The following is a 19,636-nucleotide window of genomic DNA, read 5'->3' as shown; positions in this document are numbered from 1 at the left end:
CTTTAATAGTCACTATTTTTTCAGAGATTTCTTAATATAATTTTTTAATAAAAATATTAAGTACAATATCGTAAACAAGCTTATAATCAAGAGGAGTATCCACCCAATTTGAAGTTGTGACATCAAAATCTAAAAACATTTTTTTTTTTTTTGTCTTTAACATTACCTTAGTAGAAAGCTTATAACTTGTTTGTTCAGTTTCAAAATCTTGTTACTCTCAAGCTTGCAAAGCATTGAAATCTGAATTAACTAATATAAAAAGTGACACTCCTGGTAATTGAATGTATACTGAAGTAGGTAATTGCTATTAGTACTCGTGATTAAATTATTTTCTGGAATAACATATTTTTGATAGGTTTCATACATTTAAATATTTTACAATAAATAAACTACGTGTAATTAAGCTATTAATTTATATAACGAGCTAATAATCCAATTCAATCTTCTGGTAATAAATTTGAAATATGGTAATCAGTATTTGTACGTATCAATATGTTTTATCATCTTAACAGTCAGTAATTTATCAGCAATGTATTTTATCATAAACTGTCAGTAATTTAACAACATTTAAATTACTAAAAAGATGATTTAAGGTTGTTTCAAGTTAGCAGATGCTCTAAAGACTAAATGTTAAGTCTTAAAATCCTTTTTGTTCTTCAGATTAAATGTTTTAATATTAGTCTAAAAGTGTTTTAGTAAAATGTTAATTCTAAAAATTTTTTAATAAAGTTCGCAAAGTTTTAATATTACTATACAGACATTTAAAATTTAATAAATCATTTATCCAAAATGTTGGTATCGATTTATATTTGGCGTTAACTACGTATTCATAGATGTTTCTAATGAAAAATATTTTCTATTTTATTCTTATTTTAATCAACTCGTCGAAATACAAAAATAATAATAATAATAATATTTACTTTTAGACTGTAAAAAAAGTAGAAACATTTTTTTTTTAAATCTTAAACTTTTTTATGAATGTATAAAATAAAGAACTAAAAATTTAAAAATATTTGAAGTAAGCGAAAAATAGCTTTACCAACACAACTTTTTAAAATTGTTGACATTTCGAAATTTCCTGATTGTACGGTCTTTTATAAATACAATGATATTATTTCTGTATCTAATTACTGAATAAATAAATATTTAAGAATCCGAAAAGGGATCGCGTGCATTTTATTGTAAGATATTTAAGTTACTTTTTATTTTTTAGAGCCATTAATTCTATTAAACTAAATAAGTTGTAATATGCTTCGTAATGTATAGAACAATGCGTTATTGTAAATCAAACTAGTATCAGCAATAAAATTAATATATAGCTGCAAAATAGCAATTTTTTAAATCATGTAGCTATAACATAGAAAAATTGTGAGACACGCGAAAACTTTTTTAGTATAAATTTTATTTAAAAGTAAAAGAAGTGATTAATTTCTTTTATGTTTTTGAGGATGAACAGTCAAATATATTAATGAAAACATAATGGGTTGTTATTACTTTATCTGTAGTGCAGCGGTAATTTTTTATACCAGTCTTTAATATGAAAAATTGTTCTTGTATTACAGATTTTGTATAAATTAATTATTTAATCTATATAAAATCAATAAAATATTACTCTATTTCATTTTGAGAAAACAGAATTAATAATTTCAAAAATTAAATGAGATTAGAATCTCTAGTATGGGACACAGAAAATTTTAAGTGTGATATTTGACTATCTATGTATTATATATAAAATTTACTCCTAATTATAGTAGTAACACGTATAAATTTATTATTTATGCAACGTATGGATGTATAAATGAAGTGACTAAAACAAAGAAAAATGTAGCTGTAAAATAGGTTTAAAATATTTTGAAAATTTATTAATATTACGAAAAAAATATATGGAAATAAAAATGTTATTGAAAGGTTATTTTTTTAAATTTTAAAGTGGTTAAAATGTTTTGCATGTAGTGATATATTTCGAAATTACTGAGAAAAAAAAACATTAGAACGTCGATTAATTTTTAATTAAATATTTAATTACAATTTTGAAAAACTTTTCTTATTGAGCAGTTAAAAAAATTACTTTGTTATTAGTTAAAATAAGTTACTTCGTTGAAAGAACTAAAGAGCCCTGTTACCTATTTAAGTTTTCCATTACAATGTGCTACATTTTTAAAAATTTCCATTGCATGCTTTTAAAAATGTATTGTTTTTACGAAACGGAAGAAAAACATATTCTACGTTAAGAGCAGACCTTGGATTCTATTCTCTTCAGAATCTCCGTTTCAAGATCAACGGCCGCCAGACAAAATCGATCGGGAGGCTTTTACTGTAATTACTATCCTCATCGATACGGAGGATCGGATAGAATCTTTTGTAAAAGAGCTACATTGTTTGAAACTAGTATGCTTTGTTTTCAAAACTCCCGCGTAGTTTATTGAAATAAAAGTAATGGTTTAAAGAATTTTTTTTAATGAATGAAATATTTTGACTGTTATTCAAAGTACTTCGTAATAATTTATATTAAGAGCTCATTGTAACAAACGATTTTTTTTTTACATTTGTTATTTAATTTAAAAAAAACTTTTGAATTACCTTATATTTAAAAAATAAAACGATATATTTCTTAGTAGAAAAGAGAATAAAAGGTGTAAGAAATATTTTATGCAAATATTTTTTTATTAAAATGACTGAGGTAAACTACGTTTTTATGCAATTTTTTTCATCAATGTATGATATAATAAATTTATAAAATGATACTTACGAAAAAAATTCTTGAATACAATAATTCTTTGTTGGAAGCGTTAAAGCACCTTTCGTTATTAGGTTTGAAAAAAATTAGGAAATTTGTATAAAAAGATTTAATGTTTGATTGGTGAAGGTATTTTTATTTTTCCTATCGGAATTGTTTTTTTAAGATTTTTAATAACATTTTTCGATATTAAAATTGTATAAAATTTAAGATTTTAATATTTTGAATTATGTTTAGTTTTATAATTAAATAATTCAGTTTTATACAACTTTAAATGTTTGGAAATTGCTGATAAAAACTAAAATATTTAATGGAAATCTCCAGGATAGTAATTATCACAATTCTGAAATTAAGTTTCTCGAAATTTCAGATTTATAAAATGTCTTTGATTTCTAATAAATTGGAAGAATAGTGCACTTTATCCCTAAGTTGCCGAAATGTTTATTTAAAAATGCAAATTAAAGAGAAAAAAAAATCTATTTAAAATGGATTAAACTAGTAGTAATTAAACAAATTTTTTTGTTATGTATCTCAAATATTTTATGAAGTAAATATCAGTCATTTCAAAATTAAAAAATGCAAAAAAAAAAAAAAATGACTACTGAAATATGGAAAAACTAATCAATTAAGGTTGTTATTGCTCATCTCCTGTTTATTTCTTTTGAATTTTGCAACTTTAATTATTCTAATCTTTTTTAACAAAGTAATATCAGCTATTATTTAAAATTTTTAAAAAAAAGGGGGGGGGGAATTAGCTTCCAAAAAAGAAACGGAAATGAGAAACTACTACAAAGATATAAATAAAAAAGAATTATATTTATATTCATTAAAATATTTTTTTTCTTCATATATGAAATTAAAGTGAGTGGATTTTTCTTCTCATATACTATTTGAAACTATGAATATATTTTATAAGTGGTAAGTTCTTGGTTTATTTATAAAATTTATTCGAAGATAATTTTAGCTTTATGAATCATTTATAATTTAAATTACATATGGGTGATAAATTAAACAGTACAATTATTACTAAGATTTTTTTTCGATTTAAAAGCAAAACCCTTTTGCTGGACTGATTTAAAAATCTAATTATTTTAAAATTTCAAGTGCAGAATTCATTTCTTGAAATAAATAAAATAAGATATTTTACAACTAAATTATTTGAAATTATATTGTATCGAGAAATATAAAGCCGCTGAAATTCAAAAATATGTTAAATCAACAAGTGCTTATTATATGAGAGGTGGTTTGGCGCTCAACCTTTCAACCGAGGAAATAAGAAAAAGGGAAAAGGGCGCAAAATCGAAAGTTCCCTTCGATGAGTAAAATTCCACCCGATACAAAATAACACGCACCAAATGGATGAAAAGGGAAGGAACTTGCCCTGGGCGCAGACGACGATCGGTTCCTCAGTATTCCTTTCTGATTCCACCCCATGGTAGTAGTTGTAAACTTACTCTTTACCCTTCATTCATAACAGCTACCTTACGCAGATGGAAATTTAACGAATATGCACAGAGATCCCGCTGTCTTCTGTTGGCAGGTAACAAGATGCTGTGCTACTGCTGCTGGTGGTGATGATGATGATCGGATCGCCCACGTGCGCGCACCCTTCTCTGCGCATCCCCACCGTCCGTAATGACGTCATCGAGAATGAAGTTTACGTCATTGAATGAATCGAACTCGGTTTCTTCGCATTTGAATAGGAGTGTTCCCATGGAGACGTGTACCCCAGAGGTAGCAGAGGGGAGTGGGGGATTTAGAGTAGTTTATAACTACGGGATGAAAAATTTTAACTAGAGTTTTTTGAGAGTTATCCACACACACGTATCTCAAATTACGTCAGAGGAGAAATGGCTAATACATAATAACGTTCATTGGAAAATTGAATTCAACTAAAATACAAATGAAGAAGTTGGTTTTTATGAATACGTAATACCTGATTCATAAAATTTAGTACGTCATAGAGAAAACATAATCCCCTTTAAAAATCAAACATAAAGAAAAAAAAAGAGATAATAAATTCTTTTTTTTCTTTAAAAATATTGAATTGAAGCTCTACAGTTTCATATTTTGACATTTTTTTTCTAAATAATTCTCGCAAAAGATTTTTAGTAAAATTTAAATCACTAGAAAAGAATGAATAGGAATTAAGAAGTGTGAAAAAATTTTCAAAAATTATACTTCAACTTTTGGAAATTTTTTGAAATTTAAGCCTTTTATAAGCTGAATAAAATTAAACAAAAATGAAACAATTATTCAAACATTCAGATATTCAAAAAGTGAAACTGAAAAGCTCTAATTTCTATTAAACATTAAACTATTTACAAATATTTTTTATTATCTATGAACAAAAGTTTTATTCCCACAATTACAATATCTAACCTCAAAATCAAGAAATTTTCTCCAATTCATATTTTTCACGAAAAAAAACAAACAATATTTGATGATTAATGAAATTTTATTTTTATTAACTTTTAATCTTCAGGAAAATTTTATCATTTTAATGGTAGAAGATAATAGATATACTTGAGTTTGGAAAAATATATATTTTTTAATTAATCAATCAAATCAAATTTTTTTGGGTGATTACAGCCGGAACTAACATTAATATGTGTCTTAAAATTATTTTTAATTTTGACTGGCATAAATTGCATATAAAAATTAGATTCATTTTATGGAAAAATATGTCTTTTAATTTCCATCTCAAATATTATAATTCCGTTTATCTTCAATCGAATATTTGCTTAGAGTTGGGAAGCATTTAGTCAGTGAAACGCGTTTCACTACTTGTATTTTGAATTGGAAATGAAAAAGAATTTTTAGACTTTCATTCCGACTGTACATCCCATCTTAAAAGACATGGAGACATTTTCAAGCTTATGTAGAATCATTACGAAACTCAAAAAATTTAAAAGGAAAAAAAGAATTTCATTATTTTTAAGAATAAAATCCAAAGTAGGTATAATAAACTATATTTTCGATATCTGAAATAAAATGTATAAATAGCAATTTTCTTGAGGACGATAATATAAAATACACTATTTAAGTAGTTTTACAACGAAAACAATTTTGTAGATGATGTGGTTGCCAAGAATCTTTTTTTTTTTAAAGAAAAAAGTTAGGCACATAAAATTTATATCGTGTTATGTATATTGCAACAGAGATGAAGGAATCTCCTTGTACTGTATATGTTTTCCCTATCTTTCAGAATAAAGCCAGAAAAGAAATTCCTTGCTTACTAAAGCTCTTTATATAACAGTTAAATAAAAATTTAAAAGAAATAGGTAATAGGTCAAATAGATTATCCATAAGCAATAGGTCAAAGAAAATTTTTCTATCCAGGTTACCTTTATGTAAAACTGCTCTTTCTTTTTATAACACAAGTTATGAATTTTCATTTTAAAATTTGTTAAAGGGCTATAAACAACTATAAGTAAGATTTTTTGTTTTTATTATTATTGTTCCTTTATTAAAGTATATGAATAGAAAACACTCTGGTTGAATTCTCTGAATCTAGAAAAAAATATGCTTACTCTTTTATAAAACATATGGTGACATTTCCAAACCACATAAGACAGAATAAAGGGGAGATGAATTTATTCTTCGGTAGCTAATACGTTTGAAAAATACTAGAGATGTATTTTAATAATGAAATTAATTTATACATCATCATGTTTTTGTTTATATTTTCGTTTGCGCCTTGCATGCAATTTAATTAAATATATATATATGCTTTTCATATTGTTATGAAATGTGCGAATAAAGTCAGGAGATTTAAAAAACACGAAAAAATAGCGATAAATGTTTTATTCCATATTGAGAAAACTTGCATTATTTATAACATTGTGCTATTATTCTTCGTTTTTCAAAAAAAAAAAAAAAAAAAAAAAAAAAAAACTCTTTAAACAGAAAATGTGACCTCGCATATCATAACTAAATGTTAATGGCAATTCTGATACGCACTTTTAGAAATCGAATTGCTACAGAAACAGCAATAAACAATATTTCCCATTTTTAGAAGATTATTTTCATAATGAAAAGAATATTATTAAATAATATTTTTATTTATATTTCATAAATCGCCGAGTATATTTAAAATATTTCATATAATGAAAAATCGAGAAAGCAAAATACAGTAAGAATTATTTAAACTTCCAACTTTACTTCTCATAATATTTATCATGTCATTGTATTTTAATTCTTTAGGTGATAGCATTTTAAACTTCTAACAGGAGGAGTTTAATTTCGTTGATGGGTTTTGATAACTGCATTATCACAGCTCAAAACTGAATGCTGATTTACTAAGGTTACACTTGAAAACAATATACTTCAAGCATACCATTCATGATATTCTTACAATTATAAAATATCTATACTAATAATAAAGATGAAGGTGTGTGTGTGTAGAGGGGGCGCTTTTAGGGCCGAACCGTTTGACCTACAGTTTCCAAATTTGGCACATGTATACCTGGAAGGGTGAAAATGCTCATCTTTGAGTGATTGTTTTTAAATTTTCAGTTAATTAAAAATTAAACTGAATTTTGTTGTTTTTCCGCGAAAACGTCCACAAATATTATTAAACAAAAATAAATTTCGCCTCTTTTTAAAATATAAAAAAATTGTTTTTAAAGGCCTCAATTTAATAACTACGGAAATTTATACTGAATTTTGAAATAAAAAACATTTTTTTGGCTAATTTTTAATTATAGATTAGATTGTTGCTCTGAAATTTAAATATTTTCATCATTTGATCACCTATCTGATCGCGTGATTTTCTCCCTTTGTTGAAAGCTAAAGAAGAATGATTCTATTTATTTTTTCTATCTATACAGTTTCTAAGACAAATAAAAAAAATGAAGATATAATGTCTTAATATTTAGATGAATCGGATATTTATATTTTTAATAAGTCCATGATGTTATGGGATAATCTCCATTAAAAAAGTTCATATACACAAAAAGAACTTTAATATGACGCTTGATGTCAGACAATTTGATAGAATCATGGATGTGAACTAAATCTAAATGATGTATCTGAAAATTTTAACCAGTGTTTCTGGCATTTCAGCTGATCGCCTGAGACGACTAGTTCTATAAGTCTTTGATTAACGAATTAATAAAAGAAGGATCATAGTTTACTGTTAATTGTATTTTAGGTCCATTTCATATTAAAATATTTTTTCAATAAAATTTTGTTCACGAACTACTTGCTTTACCACTCATTTTATTGAAGAAGCTAATAAAACTTGAATTATAAACAAGTGACTTTCGATATCATTTAACTCCCTATGCATTTCCCAAGGTTTTTTATTTATTTATTTATTTTGCTAATATTTGATTTTGCTAAAAATAATTTTTGTCTTCCGACGTACGAAATCTACAGGGTTTTTTTTCTATATTAAAATCTAACAGTTGTTAAAAATACGCATCAAAAGTCATGGAAACAACAGTTTATTCTCTGAGAATATAGAAGATTTTTTTAAAGAAAAATTTCCACATCAGAATATTTATTTTCTGAAATTATTAAAGCCTTCTTTTATTTAATTCTTGATAATAGACAGAAGGACTTTCGATATCATTTTAACTCCCTATGCATTTTCCAAGTTTTTTTTTTCATTCTTAGCTCTAAAGTGGAGAATCCATTTTTGTATTCAAGTTTTTTTTAAACTTCACAGATAAAGCATTCTTAAGGTTTCCGCTATTTCATTAAATTCAAAAGAAAGTAAGTCTATTCATTTTAAAAGTAAATATATCAGTTCTTAAAACTTTTCGATGAAAATAATTAAGATATTGAAATGAAATATAAGTCAAGAACTTAATATGTGCCTTTACATAATTGTTTGTTTATTTTTAAATTGTTGTTAATTAAATATTATAAACGATTTCACGTTCCTTTACAATGGGAAAAATTGATAGATTTCTTTATTTTAGCCTGAATGTTTTTAAAGCTGAATTGAAAAATTTACGAATTAAAATCAATCGAATTCCATACCAAATAAGATTTATAAAACTTACTGTTTTATAGATGTTATGCATTTATCGGAAATTTTAAAAGAAGTCTAAGTTAAAGAAATTGAAAGGATATGTTTTTTCACATTTATGTTTCGATTAAATATACGCACAAAAAACAAAATTGAAATTTTTTTCGTTGATGTTGCTTTAGACGATGCTGTTCTTGAAATCCAGCAGATTTAAAAATATTTTAGAAACTATGTAGCCAGAAATTTTGTAAGGAGAAAAAGCAAAAGGATGACAGTTGAGAAATTTATTTAATTTTTAATATCGAGAATATAAAAAGCACCTAAGATATTCAATATATATTTAACTGATTTAATGAAAAAACACCAGGCCTTATTATCAAGGTTTTTTTAAATATTTGTTTAAAAGAAACTTACAAGATCTATATGTAATTGTAAAACTCGAGAATTGAAATAAGAAATACAATTTTACTCTAAAGGAATTAAATCCTTTATTCATCTGAACCAAATATGCATATACTCGAACACTATTTTGAAGTCTTATCGTCTTTCTTCTTTCAGTTACATAAGGTATAAATCTTTAGTATCTCAACTCAAGATGCAAAACTCTGCAATTATAATTTCATACGATATTTATATAGGGTTCAGTAGGAATGAATTAATTACTATAATAATGTAATATAATTAAACGGCAACTTATAAAATAATCACAGCAAAGATAGCATTTCTATTTACACATGGCGCATTAATCTGCTTGTCAGAAGCAATTAAAATGAGTTCAGTGTAAATACTTTCAGTCATTTTAATAGCTTGATATAATCAGTTATGAAGTTAAAGAAACTACGTTTTGATATTTAGAATACTGAATAACTTATTAATTCAATAAAAGAAATAAGAATTAACCCTATTTCATAATGCGACTGTGATTTATCGGTAAATATTTTTCACCAATATTTCACTGTATGAAAATATTAGAAACAGATTATTGTGAATTAAATCAATTTAATCAAAAAATACAAATTATTAATTTGATTCAAAAAAATAATTTTCAGGACATTTTCTAAAGAATGCTTCAAAATTTTTGCAATGAAACTTTAAATACTTGTATGTGATTTCTGAAAATATCAAAAACTTAATAGGTTTTTCTTTACGTTTAACCTAGCTAATTAATAATTTAAACTCATTTTTATCACAATGAATTTCATAATTGAAATAAATTTTGCAATCATAAATAATCGAAAATCAGCTGAATTTTGATCTAGTTACTAATCAGAATGCTACGCACTGCGTTTCAAATCTTTTAAGTGCTTGGTTAGAATAGCGGCAAAGAAGTTTGGAATCCTTTTGATTTTAACATCTATAACAAATTCTATTATTTCTGTTATTTGTCATTTATATTAGCATAACCAATAAATGTTGAATAAAAATTTTGTATCGTTATTAATAACAACAAACACTGAAATCATAAGTATTCATACTTCGCTAGAGTTAAAAGATTAGATTTATTTTTATGAATTTTATACTTTTGAATCATTGATCATGAATTATAATGCAAATTATTGCCTGCTTTTCTGTGTGTAATATTTTCGATGGGATAAGTACATACACTTAGTCTGAGATGCCTCAACATTCATAATTGCATTTCTATTTTCATATTTTTCTAGAATTCGAATTTTGTTACCTAATCTGAAGTTTTCAAAATATATTCTATCTGAAAACCGTTGGGTTGTGATAAAATTCTTTGTGTGTTTAAAAGAGTTTTCTAATAACAATTGATAAAAATTTATAGGCGGACAAGCACTGATATTCCAGAATCTTTATTTAAATAATAAATAAATATTTATCGCCTATTTAGAACGGCTAGTTTTAGAGCTTATATACAGCGCATTTACTTTAATCGTGGTCCAATTGAAAATTTCTAAATTAGTAGAGTTAAATCAATATTTGCAATTGAAAAAAGGCCTTAAATGATGAATATGAGTATTGTAGGTTGTTTGACTCTATAAAAGATACTTCTAAAAAATACGAAAATCTAAGTTTTCCAAATGTATTCTTCGGTATTATTGATCATATTTAGTAAAATATCTTTTATACGTTAACATTTGAGGAAAAAAAAAGTTCGATTACTCTGTGATAAAAACTAAACGAACTATGAAGCTTAGAATTTCAAAATTTTAGACGACTTCACCCCATTTCAACGATTATCTAAAAGAATATTCTTTAATCAATGTCCTCTAGATGGCTGTTTATTTTTTTAAAATATTGAAATACAAAACTTCATAAATAAGTTAATTTTGATCCTAGAGAAGTGAACCTTTTTCATTCAAAATAATAGTGTATCAAAACTATTTTACATATTATGACTAACTAGATCGGTGATTTATAAAAATTCGTACTTCTTGAATTTTTCAGACATATTATATTGACATAAATAATATAAAATATATAATTTTATGTCATTTAGAATACTTTACCAATTAGAAGTAATGTATATCTAACGATTCAGAAAGCATCTATTGGGCCATGACTAATGTGGATATCCTGCATAATGTGGGGAGAGAAATAATGAAAATTTAGTGTTGAGTATTGTATATATAATTTTAAAAAATAACATTTTCTTACCATTGCCGGATATTAAATTCTTAATTCCTTATATTAAAATAATGCCCTTCTTTAAGTACTATTTGCATGTCTTTCAATCGTCTTAAAAATTTAAAAAATTAATTGAATGTCATTTCTATAAGTTAAGGAAATTTTGGAATTTTGATGAAGGATCAATTACAGAATTTTTTCTTCAATTCAAACAAATCCTATACTTTTTTTATTTATTTATTTTTACTAAATGAAACTAAACTGAGAATAAGCTATTTATGAGAAGTTTAATTTTATGACATCGATTTTAGATATAAGAGCCCACCGTTTATAAATTTAGATTTTTTTTACAACATTTCAGTATTATTACAAGAGAAATTTTATTAGATTTCCATGCAGGGAATTTTTCCGAAATAAATTTAAGAAAAATTTGCTAATACATATGTAGTTTGTTTCTGTATTGCATATTTATTGGAAATGATAGTTTAGTTACCCAGGGAAATATTTAAAGATAATTTTCACTCTTAATTAACTTCTTTTACAAAATTTTCATTCATATTTACAGTCAAAATCTTTATTATATGCTGATCAACACTTTTGATCTAGCACAAAATAATTCGACTTACCGTAGTTTGCTGAAGATCCCCCAAAACAATTTTTTTTCACTGTTGAGAATGAACTTACAGATGTTAGACAGTAAAAATTCAAGAAGAAAATAATTAATGTTCCAATACTTATATCAAGTTCGAATATATGTTGACTTAGTGCTTTAGATCAATATTTATCACGTGGCTATCCCCCCCCCCAAAAAAAAAGCAGAAAATATATAGTTTTATTATTCTTTTTTCTTTTGATCCAGTTTTCTAATATAATTTTTTGCATTACTTAAATGTCTTGTGAATGCTTTCTTACAGATACATTGTAATATTTGAGCCATTCTGAATGACATAGTATACCCTATATTTTTATAAATCTTTCAATTTTGAAATTTTTAATATTGGTTGAATTAAAACAAGATTAGTTTCTATAAATTACTAGCTTTCTAAGACGGCCAGTTACTTGATCATCTTTCTCTCTCTCTCTCTATATATATATATATATACTTGAAATAGTTGACAAAATAAATAGTTACCATAGCCCAAACCGTTGGCCGAATTCGCTACTTTTTGTTTTTAATGAAACTCATGACTCCTAGATGCGGCAACAATAGTCGTCTGCCCTCTTCTCTATTTTCGAGGGAGATTGCATAATAATTAAGTTTCCAATCTTAACAATTGAACGAATCAATTGAGCAAATAAATTTCTCTAATTTTTAAACATAATTAACCAATCTTTTTCGAAAAGCGAAAGAAGTTTGGAACCAGGTGACCAATGATAATATATCTATGGGTTACGGACTTTCATATAAAATTAAAAATGGCGAAATCAGTACAGATTCTATTGATCCATTCTATTGTATTTTTCCTCTTATAAAATGCACTTTGAAATAATGTTTATTCAATTTCACGAAGGAGAAACATTAACATACCTAGAGGTTATAAACTTCAATAATAAAATGAAAATTGTCTAAATCAAAATAGTACTTTGACTCGGAACTGGAATTTTTTTATTACCTTGGTACTTGCTATTGATTTTTAATATGTAGATTGATCTTCAAATTTAGACTTGATCATAAAGTTTAACATACATTTTAGCTAATTATGAAACAAAAATTTCACATCCTAGTTTAATTTTCTGAAATAAAAGTAAATTTACAATAACACATTATAGCAGCGGTTTACAAAAGAATACAGCGAAATACTAGGAAGAATTGCATGTCTTACAAAAATGCCATGAAACATATAAGTTTATATAACCACTGAAACTTAGAGACATTTAATTCTAATTGATTCTTCTTATTTGTATGAAGTTCGGTTGTTGGCAATTGATGTCATAAAATCGGAGTATTGTGCGCAAATCTATATGGGAAAGGAAACAAGCATAAATGTAATCAGTTCAATTGCATCATGAGGGAAAATGATTATAATGATTAACTAATTAAAGCGTAATGATCAACAGGATCTCTAGTGATAAATATAATAATCAGTAAAGTGGTTATTATGTTTATTAAGTTCTGTCAGATAAAATTTTATATGACCTTTGTTTTAATTATTTTTATCTAGCCTAAACAAAAATTATTGACATTTTTGCAATAAAATTACTGCTTAGAGTTTGAGAAAAGATTACCGTAGAATAAAATCTGGAGGCACCAAAGACACCAAGAATCAAAAAAGCTTGGGAACTTCTGCTGTGCAGAAAAACACAATATTAATTATACACATAGTGTAATATTATATGTATATCATTTGTATGGATTTCTAGAAACTTTAATGTACGTCGAGCATTTAATGGCATATGCGCTGAAACGAAATATGCATGTGCGTGAATATATTCTTATGAGATACAATACGAATAATAGAAAATAAATTTATAATTGACTTGTGAAGCAAATTTATTCAACAATATAATGCTATAGAAAGTACACAAAGTACAGAAATACCCGATTATAATGAATCGAGATTGGGAAATAAATGGTTTATATGACTGTGATGCAAAATGTTGATTATGCGATGCCTGAATTCAATTTGAAAATCTTTCGTGATATAAAACGCACTAACCCTGGGTCCTTTTTGTCGACTGCTTTTTGAACTATATGCATGTGTATACTCAGGATTATTGTAGAATATCTCCATATTGTCGCTGTATTTTTGACTCATATTGACAGTGGTGTAGCTAGGATATGGGACATACGAAGTTCAACATGTTTTTTTCTGTCCCTCGTAATATTCTATGTAGAAAGTGTGATCAACGCATGTTTGTCTTCATGGTATCATGTGATTACTGCTGATAGTTACACCATTGCATATTACCTATTTGCTTTTGGAGAAACATGGCTTACTTGTCATCACATATGATGCACCAGCTTATGTATTCTTACGTAATGCTGATTTGATTTAATATATATATGACACTCTCTTAAAGTTTTCATGAGACTCATCTTAAACACAATCATTAAATGAAAAATAGTTACTTTTTCTAATGGTGAGGAAAATATTACTGAGTTTTCTTCATGGTTTTATGAACAGCCAGAATAGTCGATCTTTCATTTAAAAATTATTAAGTTGCTTTAAAGCAACTATAATTTTTTAGTCACATTACACGCACACCATATTACCCATTGAATATTTGTATTTAATGGGTACTGCGAAATAATTTTTAACCCACTGAATATACGTTTTCAGTGGGTTAAAAATTTAAAATAACCTTAAATAGAGATCGTAAATGAAAGAAATCTTACTTCTGAGGAAGTGAGGTAGATGCGGGAATCGGTGCTCTCGATGGAAGGTTGCTGGGGTATAGAAGCCGGTGGGTTGATTTCGAATGAACTCCCTGCAGATAGACCCCCGGAGGTCAACACGGGATGGCGACTGAAAGGCGGTAATGGTAGGGTGCTGCATTTGCCACTCAAAGCTGCTCCTTGCAAAAGAAAAGAAAAGATTTTTTCCTTAGAACTTTTAAATCATACGGTACAGAACAAATCAATCAATTATGTTATTAAAAATCAATTCTGTTATTGAATCAGAAAACAAATACTAAAAGCAAACTCATTTTTCATTTCTTTGAAAGAAATTACTGAATACTATGAAAATTTTAACCCTTATTAGACAATCAATTACAATTTTCTTTTATGTTATCAAGTAATTGAATTTTCCAATCTTTTATTAAATTGCAACTTTTTTAAAGTTAAATGTGCAAATATATATATTCTTATCCCTTATAAGTTACTTTTCAACGACACATATTCTTGTGGCCATCTAACAAAATAATGAAAAGGTCTATATATTTTATAAATGTTGTAGAATTAATGGTTTCTTGATATCAGTAAATAACATTTTTTTCAGGCAACTATACGAAGAAATTTTCAAAACAATATAAAACATATAAACTTGCTGGAATTTTTTTTTTTTGCGATATATTTTATTTTTATAAGCTAGTTAAAATGTTTTCTTCACCATTTCTTAGAAAATATATTTTTAAAATAGTGTATCCTCTGTTCATGGGTTTTTTTACAGTAATTTATCAAATATAATGATTTAACAGGAAGGTTCTATCTATGCATTAGTCATCTTCATCAATGAAATTGAAATAAAGAGCTTTTAATTTTTTGAGCCAGTCCTATATTAGTCGCCAGAACAACTCAAAAAGTTATCGTCGTAACACAAGAGTTAATGAGAGTCGTAAACACAAAAAGTTAATGAAAGTCGCAAACACAAAAAATTAATGCGGGAATGAAATACAATGGAAAATAAAAGGCTCCTGGCTTAGTTTCTGTGCTATTTAATAATATGTGACTTTTCCAAAACACATATAATGTGGCATGCACTGCTTAACTAGAACACAACCAAAACAGCAGTAAACAAGTTGCCAAATAATAGTACAATAAAAATTGCATGCATACTAGTAAAGAATAAGGGTGGCACACAAGCAACAGTACAGAAAGAAACCAGAAGGGTTATAAAGAAGAAACGGAAAAAAGTGATTTAAAGACTCACTTTTTTCAACACTATCGACCATTCCATCGAGTGTGCTGATGTTTCTCTCTTCTTGCCTGATGGCTTCCAACTCCGCATGCACCTCACGCATTAAAGCAACTAAAGAGGGAGAAGAAGCAAAAAGAAGGTCTGAAGCAACGGACGTGCATGGGATCAAACACAAATTCTAGGGTGAATAGGATCAGTCGCAAGAGAGCAACGAAACTTTAACAACACAGTCAGGCATGCCTATGAATGAGTTAGTGTTCGATTCCAGTGCAAGCTTAGTAACGAGTGAGAGGGTGCACAGTGCAAAATACCTAGTCGATGAAACGCAGCTTAAGATTTTATATTATTCTTAGAACATCCTCAATCAGAAAAATGATAAATTTTAAGATTTCAAACGCGAGAAATTGTCATAAAAGTCCTATAAATGTATGTACATGCTTATGGAATAATCTCAACATGGGCAATATTCAAGCATATTTTTATTACATTTTAGAATATTTTTTTGCTTTAAAAATAATTTAAAAAGTAAAAAAAACGAAATAAAATAAAACAAAAATTAAACGATAACAGTTTATCATTTAATACAACACTGATCCACAATAGATAACAGTTATTATATCATAAAAAGTTTCCTTAAAAAATTAAAATGTGAAAGCAAGAAAATAAATAAAATGAGATATAATTGGTAGGTAAAATTTATTTATTTCTAAACTTCAAAGACCGAATTGGATCCATTTATTCGATATCTAACCAGTACTGAATCTAGCTGTAGTCATGTCTTTATAAAAATAATTATTGATATTTAAATAGCAGTGCATTTATCCTTTTTTAAAATTTAATTGTGTATTTATTAAAAGAAGCAAAAATAAAAAGATATAAAAATGCGAATATTCTCAGTTGCGATACTCAAAAAAGTCTGCAAAAAATGTTCAAAAATAATTAATTATACTGCATCATTCAGATAAAAAGAAATTCTAACATTTTGTATGATATATTTCGGAAAAACTTAAAATTCTCTTAAAATTTGTAGTTAACATATTTCGCTAAGCTTACGAAATCCAGTGAATACTCAATTTAATATGAATTTTGAAATTTAATGTAAGTTTTAAGCATAAATTCTCAATTTTTCTTTCTAGCTTTTAAGATGATTGCTCGTTTCTCTATCCCACATTTGACAAACAAACAAATAAAAAAAACTTACTTAATTTTATAACTCATTTTCTAAATTTGATCATTTAAAGTTACTTTTTTTTATCTTTCATAATTTTATTTTTTGAATTTATGATTCATCTCAGTTGATCGGAGATCTAACAGCCAAATGTGAAAATATTTCATTTATTAAAAATATAATGCATTAATAATATTTTTACCAAAATACTATGGTAAATGAATTTATAATAAAACACTTTAATTTATATAGTTCCTTCCTCCAAAAAAATAGACTTCTCTTTTTTTTTAAAAAAAGAAGAAGAATACAATATATAAGAAAATCATTTACTAAAATTAAAATAAAAAAGATATTTGAGTATATTAAATCTTACCGACATTTTCCATACTTTGGCTTAGTAAGGCTTCAAAGGTGTGCAAGCTATAACTTTCTGCATCCAGACCTCTGGCTAAAGCGTTCCGTAAATGCATCTCGTATTCCATCAGTAGCCTACTTGTTGGAGAGCTCGGTGTATGAGTGGGTGCGAAATGGCCCGGTCCTTCATCCGAACTGACATAGGGCCTGTCCGCATCGCTGTTCTCATTGCTGGAATTGGGAGGGGTGACGTAACATTGGTTGTCGTAAAGGAAATGGTCGGAGGGTGGTGACTGGTCAGGGTCTGGCAAATCCAGGCACATACTTCTTTCGAGACTCCTTCGCCTTCCTGTCTCAGACCTATGCTGTCGACTCCGATTAGCATCCCTTGACTCGTCACTATTTAGCTTCCTCAACAGTCTTCTCTTTAGCTCAGCATCTCGATCAGGAGAACTGTTGGAAGGAAGCGGGTGCAGCATTCGCTTTAGGGTATTACTGTCCAGACTCAAACCTGGAACATCCACCTGTGACTGTTCAAATACATTGTCCGAGCTTTTACTTTTGTTCCTCGACTGTGGTTGAAGTTCCTCAGGCCTGGATCGATCTTTCTTTTCAGACATGGAGCTGCAATCAATGCTCTTAGCCTGCTCTTTGCGCGTAGACTGGGCATACAACTGACGAGCTTGGTTGTTACCCTGTCTGCTGTCCTGGTGATGATAGCTGGCACCAACATCCGATATCCTCTCCTGGAGGGAAGTCTTAACGGTGGTCTGCTGCTGCTGTGAGGTCGGAGTTGGTTCCAGACGGTTTCCCTTCTGGCCGCCGTGGACACTAGCCGTCGTGGTACCTCTGCGTAACGATGCGTTATCGTAGACAGAGGTCGAAGAGGCATGTGTCTGCTGGCGGCTGCTGCGGTTATCGTAAGAAATTTTGTAGTCATCTACAGAGCGGGGCTGCACCCGAGGTAGGGTGGCGGCACCTGTATATCGGACTCGGCCATTGCGTGCACGGTGTAGATTTTCGGCCGTCATACACGTGCACTGGAGCTCACGGCTACGGGATGGGGAACTGGGAGTGGATTGTGGCTTCCGCTTTCCTTTCGTTTTCTGTTGCTGCAAAGACAAAAATTTTCCTGCGACTAAGTAACTAATGCAGTGAAAATAATTTCAAAATTTTAGTTATCATAGAGTTGGCAATATTAAATTCGCTAAGTTCTGTATAAATTTGTAGTAAAATAGTATGCAAACACATTGAAAAACGTTTGACATTATAAGTAAAATAGGATTAAATTTGAATCATTTCTAAACATTATGTCGAAGATTCATAGCTAATTTACTTTTAATTTTGATATAAATGAAATGAAATGCAATTCTCTTAATGAATTCATTGCAATGAAATGGAAATTATTTAAATGAGATGCAGGCATTTACGTATAACAAGTAATTAAATGCTCAGCTTTTGGTTATAATACTTAAGAGTACTGGTCAGCCCTATATTAATCCAGAAAAGATTCATAATCGATTACTAAAGAAAATTAGAATAATTTAATTATACATAATTTTTTAATGGAAATGTTTAATAAAGTTGAATATAAGAGATAGTTAGTGTTGAAAAAATTTAAATTGAAAAGGTAAAAACAATTATTCACTTTCAGCATTATACAATGTTTTAAACTTTAAAATGTGTCTAAAATATTTCTGCCCTCCGTTTGTGGTCCGCATCTAGTAGATATACATATACTCATAGAATGTGTTGAAAACTTAGCAATTATATGATAGTGAAAGCCTATATCAGATAACAATGCAATAAAATAATTTATCGAGAACAATGTAACAGATAACAATGTAATTAATACTTTTTCAAGATAATCTTGTATTAAGAAAAATCATAAATGTTCTTAAGATGAATTAAAACGAAATCAATGTTCTGTAGAATCACATTAATGTATTATAAATCTACTCTTCTTGATATATATGAATTCACTCTCTAGCTGATATTTCTTTATCTTTTACAAACAACATTCTGTTACTATTAAAGCAAAAATATAACTTAACTTTAATTCTTTTGACTGAACTGCTTTCATTAAAATTAACCTCATTTTCTGGCCTAATAAATGTTTCAGTTGAAATTCTTTTTGTATAATTAATTGATTTATTATTTAAAAAATTGATTAGTTTCAATGAAAAGCTTCCCAATCATTTAGACAAGTAATATAATTTTTATTTGTA

The 19,636-nt window shown here is 27.5% G+C and overlaps 1 protein-coding gene across 12 annotated transcripts in view; it reads right to left on the bottom strand.

The window, feature by feature from the left end:
- Nucleotides 1–19,636, bottom strand: part of LOC129968455 (protein still life, isoform SIF type 1-like) — a 145,089-nt gene that overhangs the window by 48,969 nt on the left and 76,484 nt on the right. For 7 of the 12 annotated variants that reach the window (XM_056082330.1, XM_056082332.1, XM_056082331.1 and 4 more), the window contains exons 6-8: nucleotides 17,428–18,520; nucleotides 15,899–15,997; nucleotides 14,644–14,822 (exon numbers count right to left, since the gene is read on the bottom strand). In XM_056082330.1, coding sequence (XP_055938305.1) covers nucleotides 14,644–14,822; nucleotides 15,899–15,997; nucleotides 17,428–18,520 — 1,371 coding nt within the window. The remainder of the gene's footprint in view (nucleotides 1–14,643; nucleotides 14,823–15,898; nucleotides 15,998–17,427; nucleotides 18,521–19,636) is intronic. The other 5 variants (XM_056082340.1, XM_056082341.1, XM_056082333.1 and 2 more) reach the window with 4 other exon arrangements.

Source organism: Argiope bruennichi, chromosome 5, assembly GCF_947563725.1.
Source record: "Argiope bruennichi chromosome 5, qqArgBrue1.1, whole genome shotgun sequence".
NCBI classification, from domain to species: Eukaryota; Metazoa; Arthropoda; class Arachnida; order Araneae; family Araneidae; genus Argiope; species Argiope bruennichi.
Note: the sequence above shows the minus strand (reverse complement) of the source record. Positions and strands in the feature narration are given on the sequence as shown.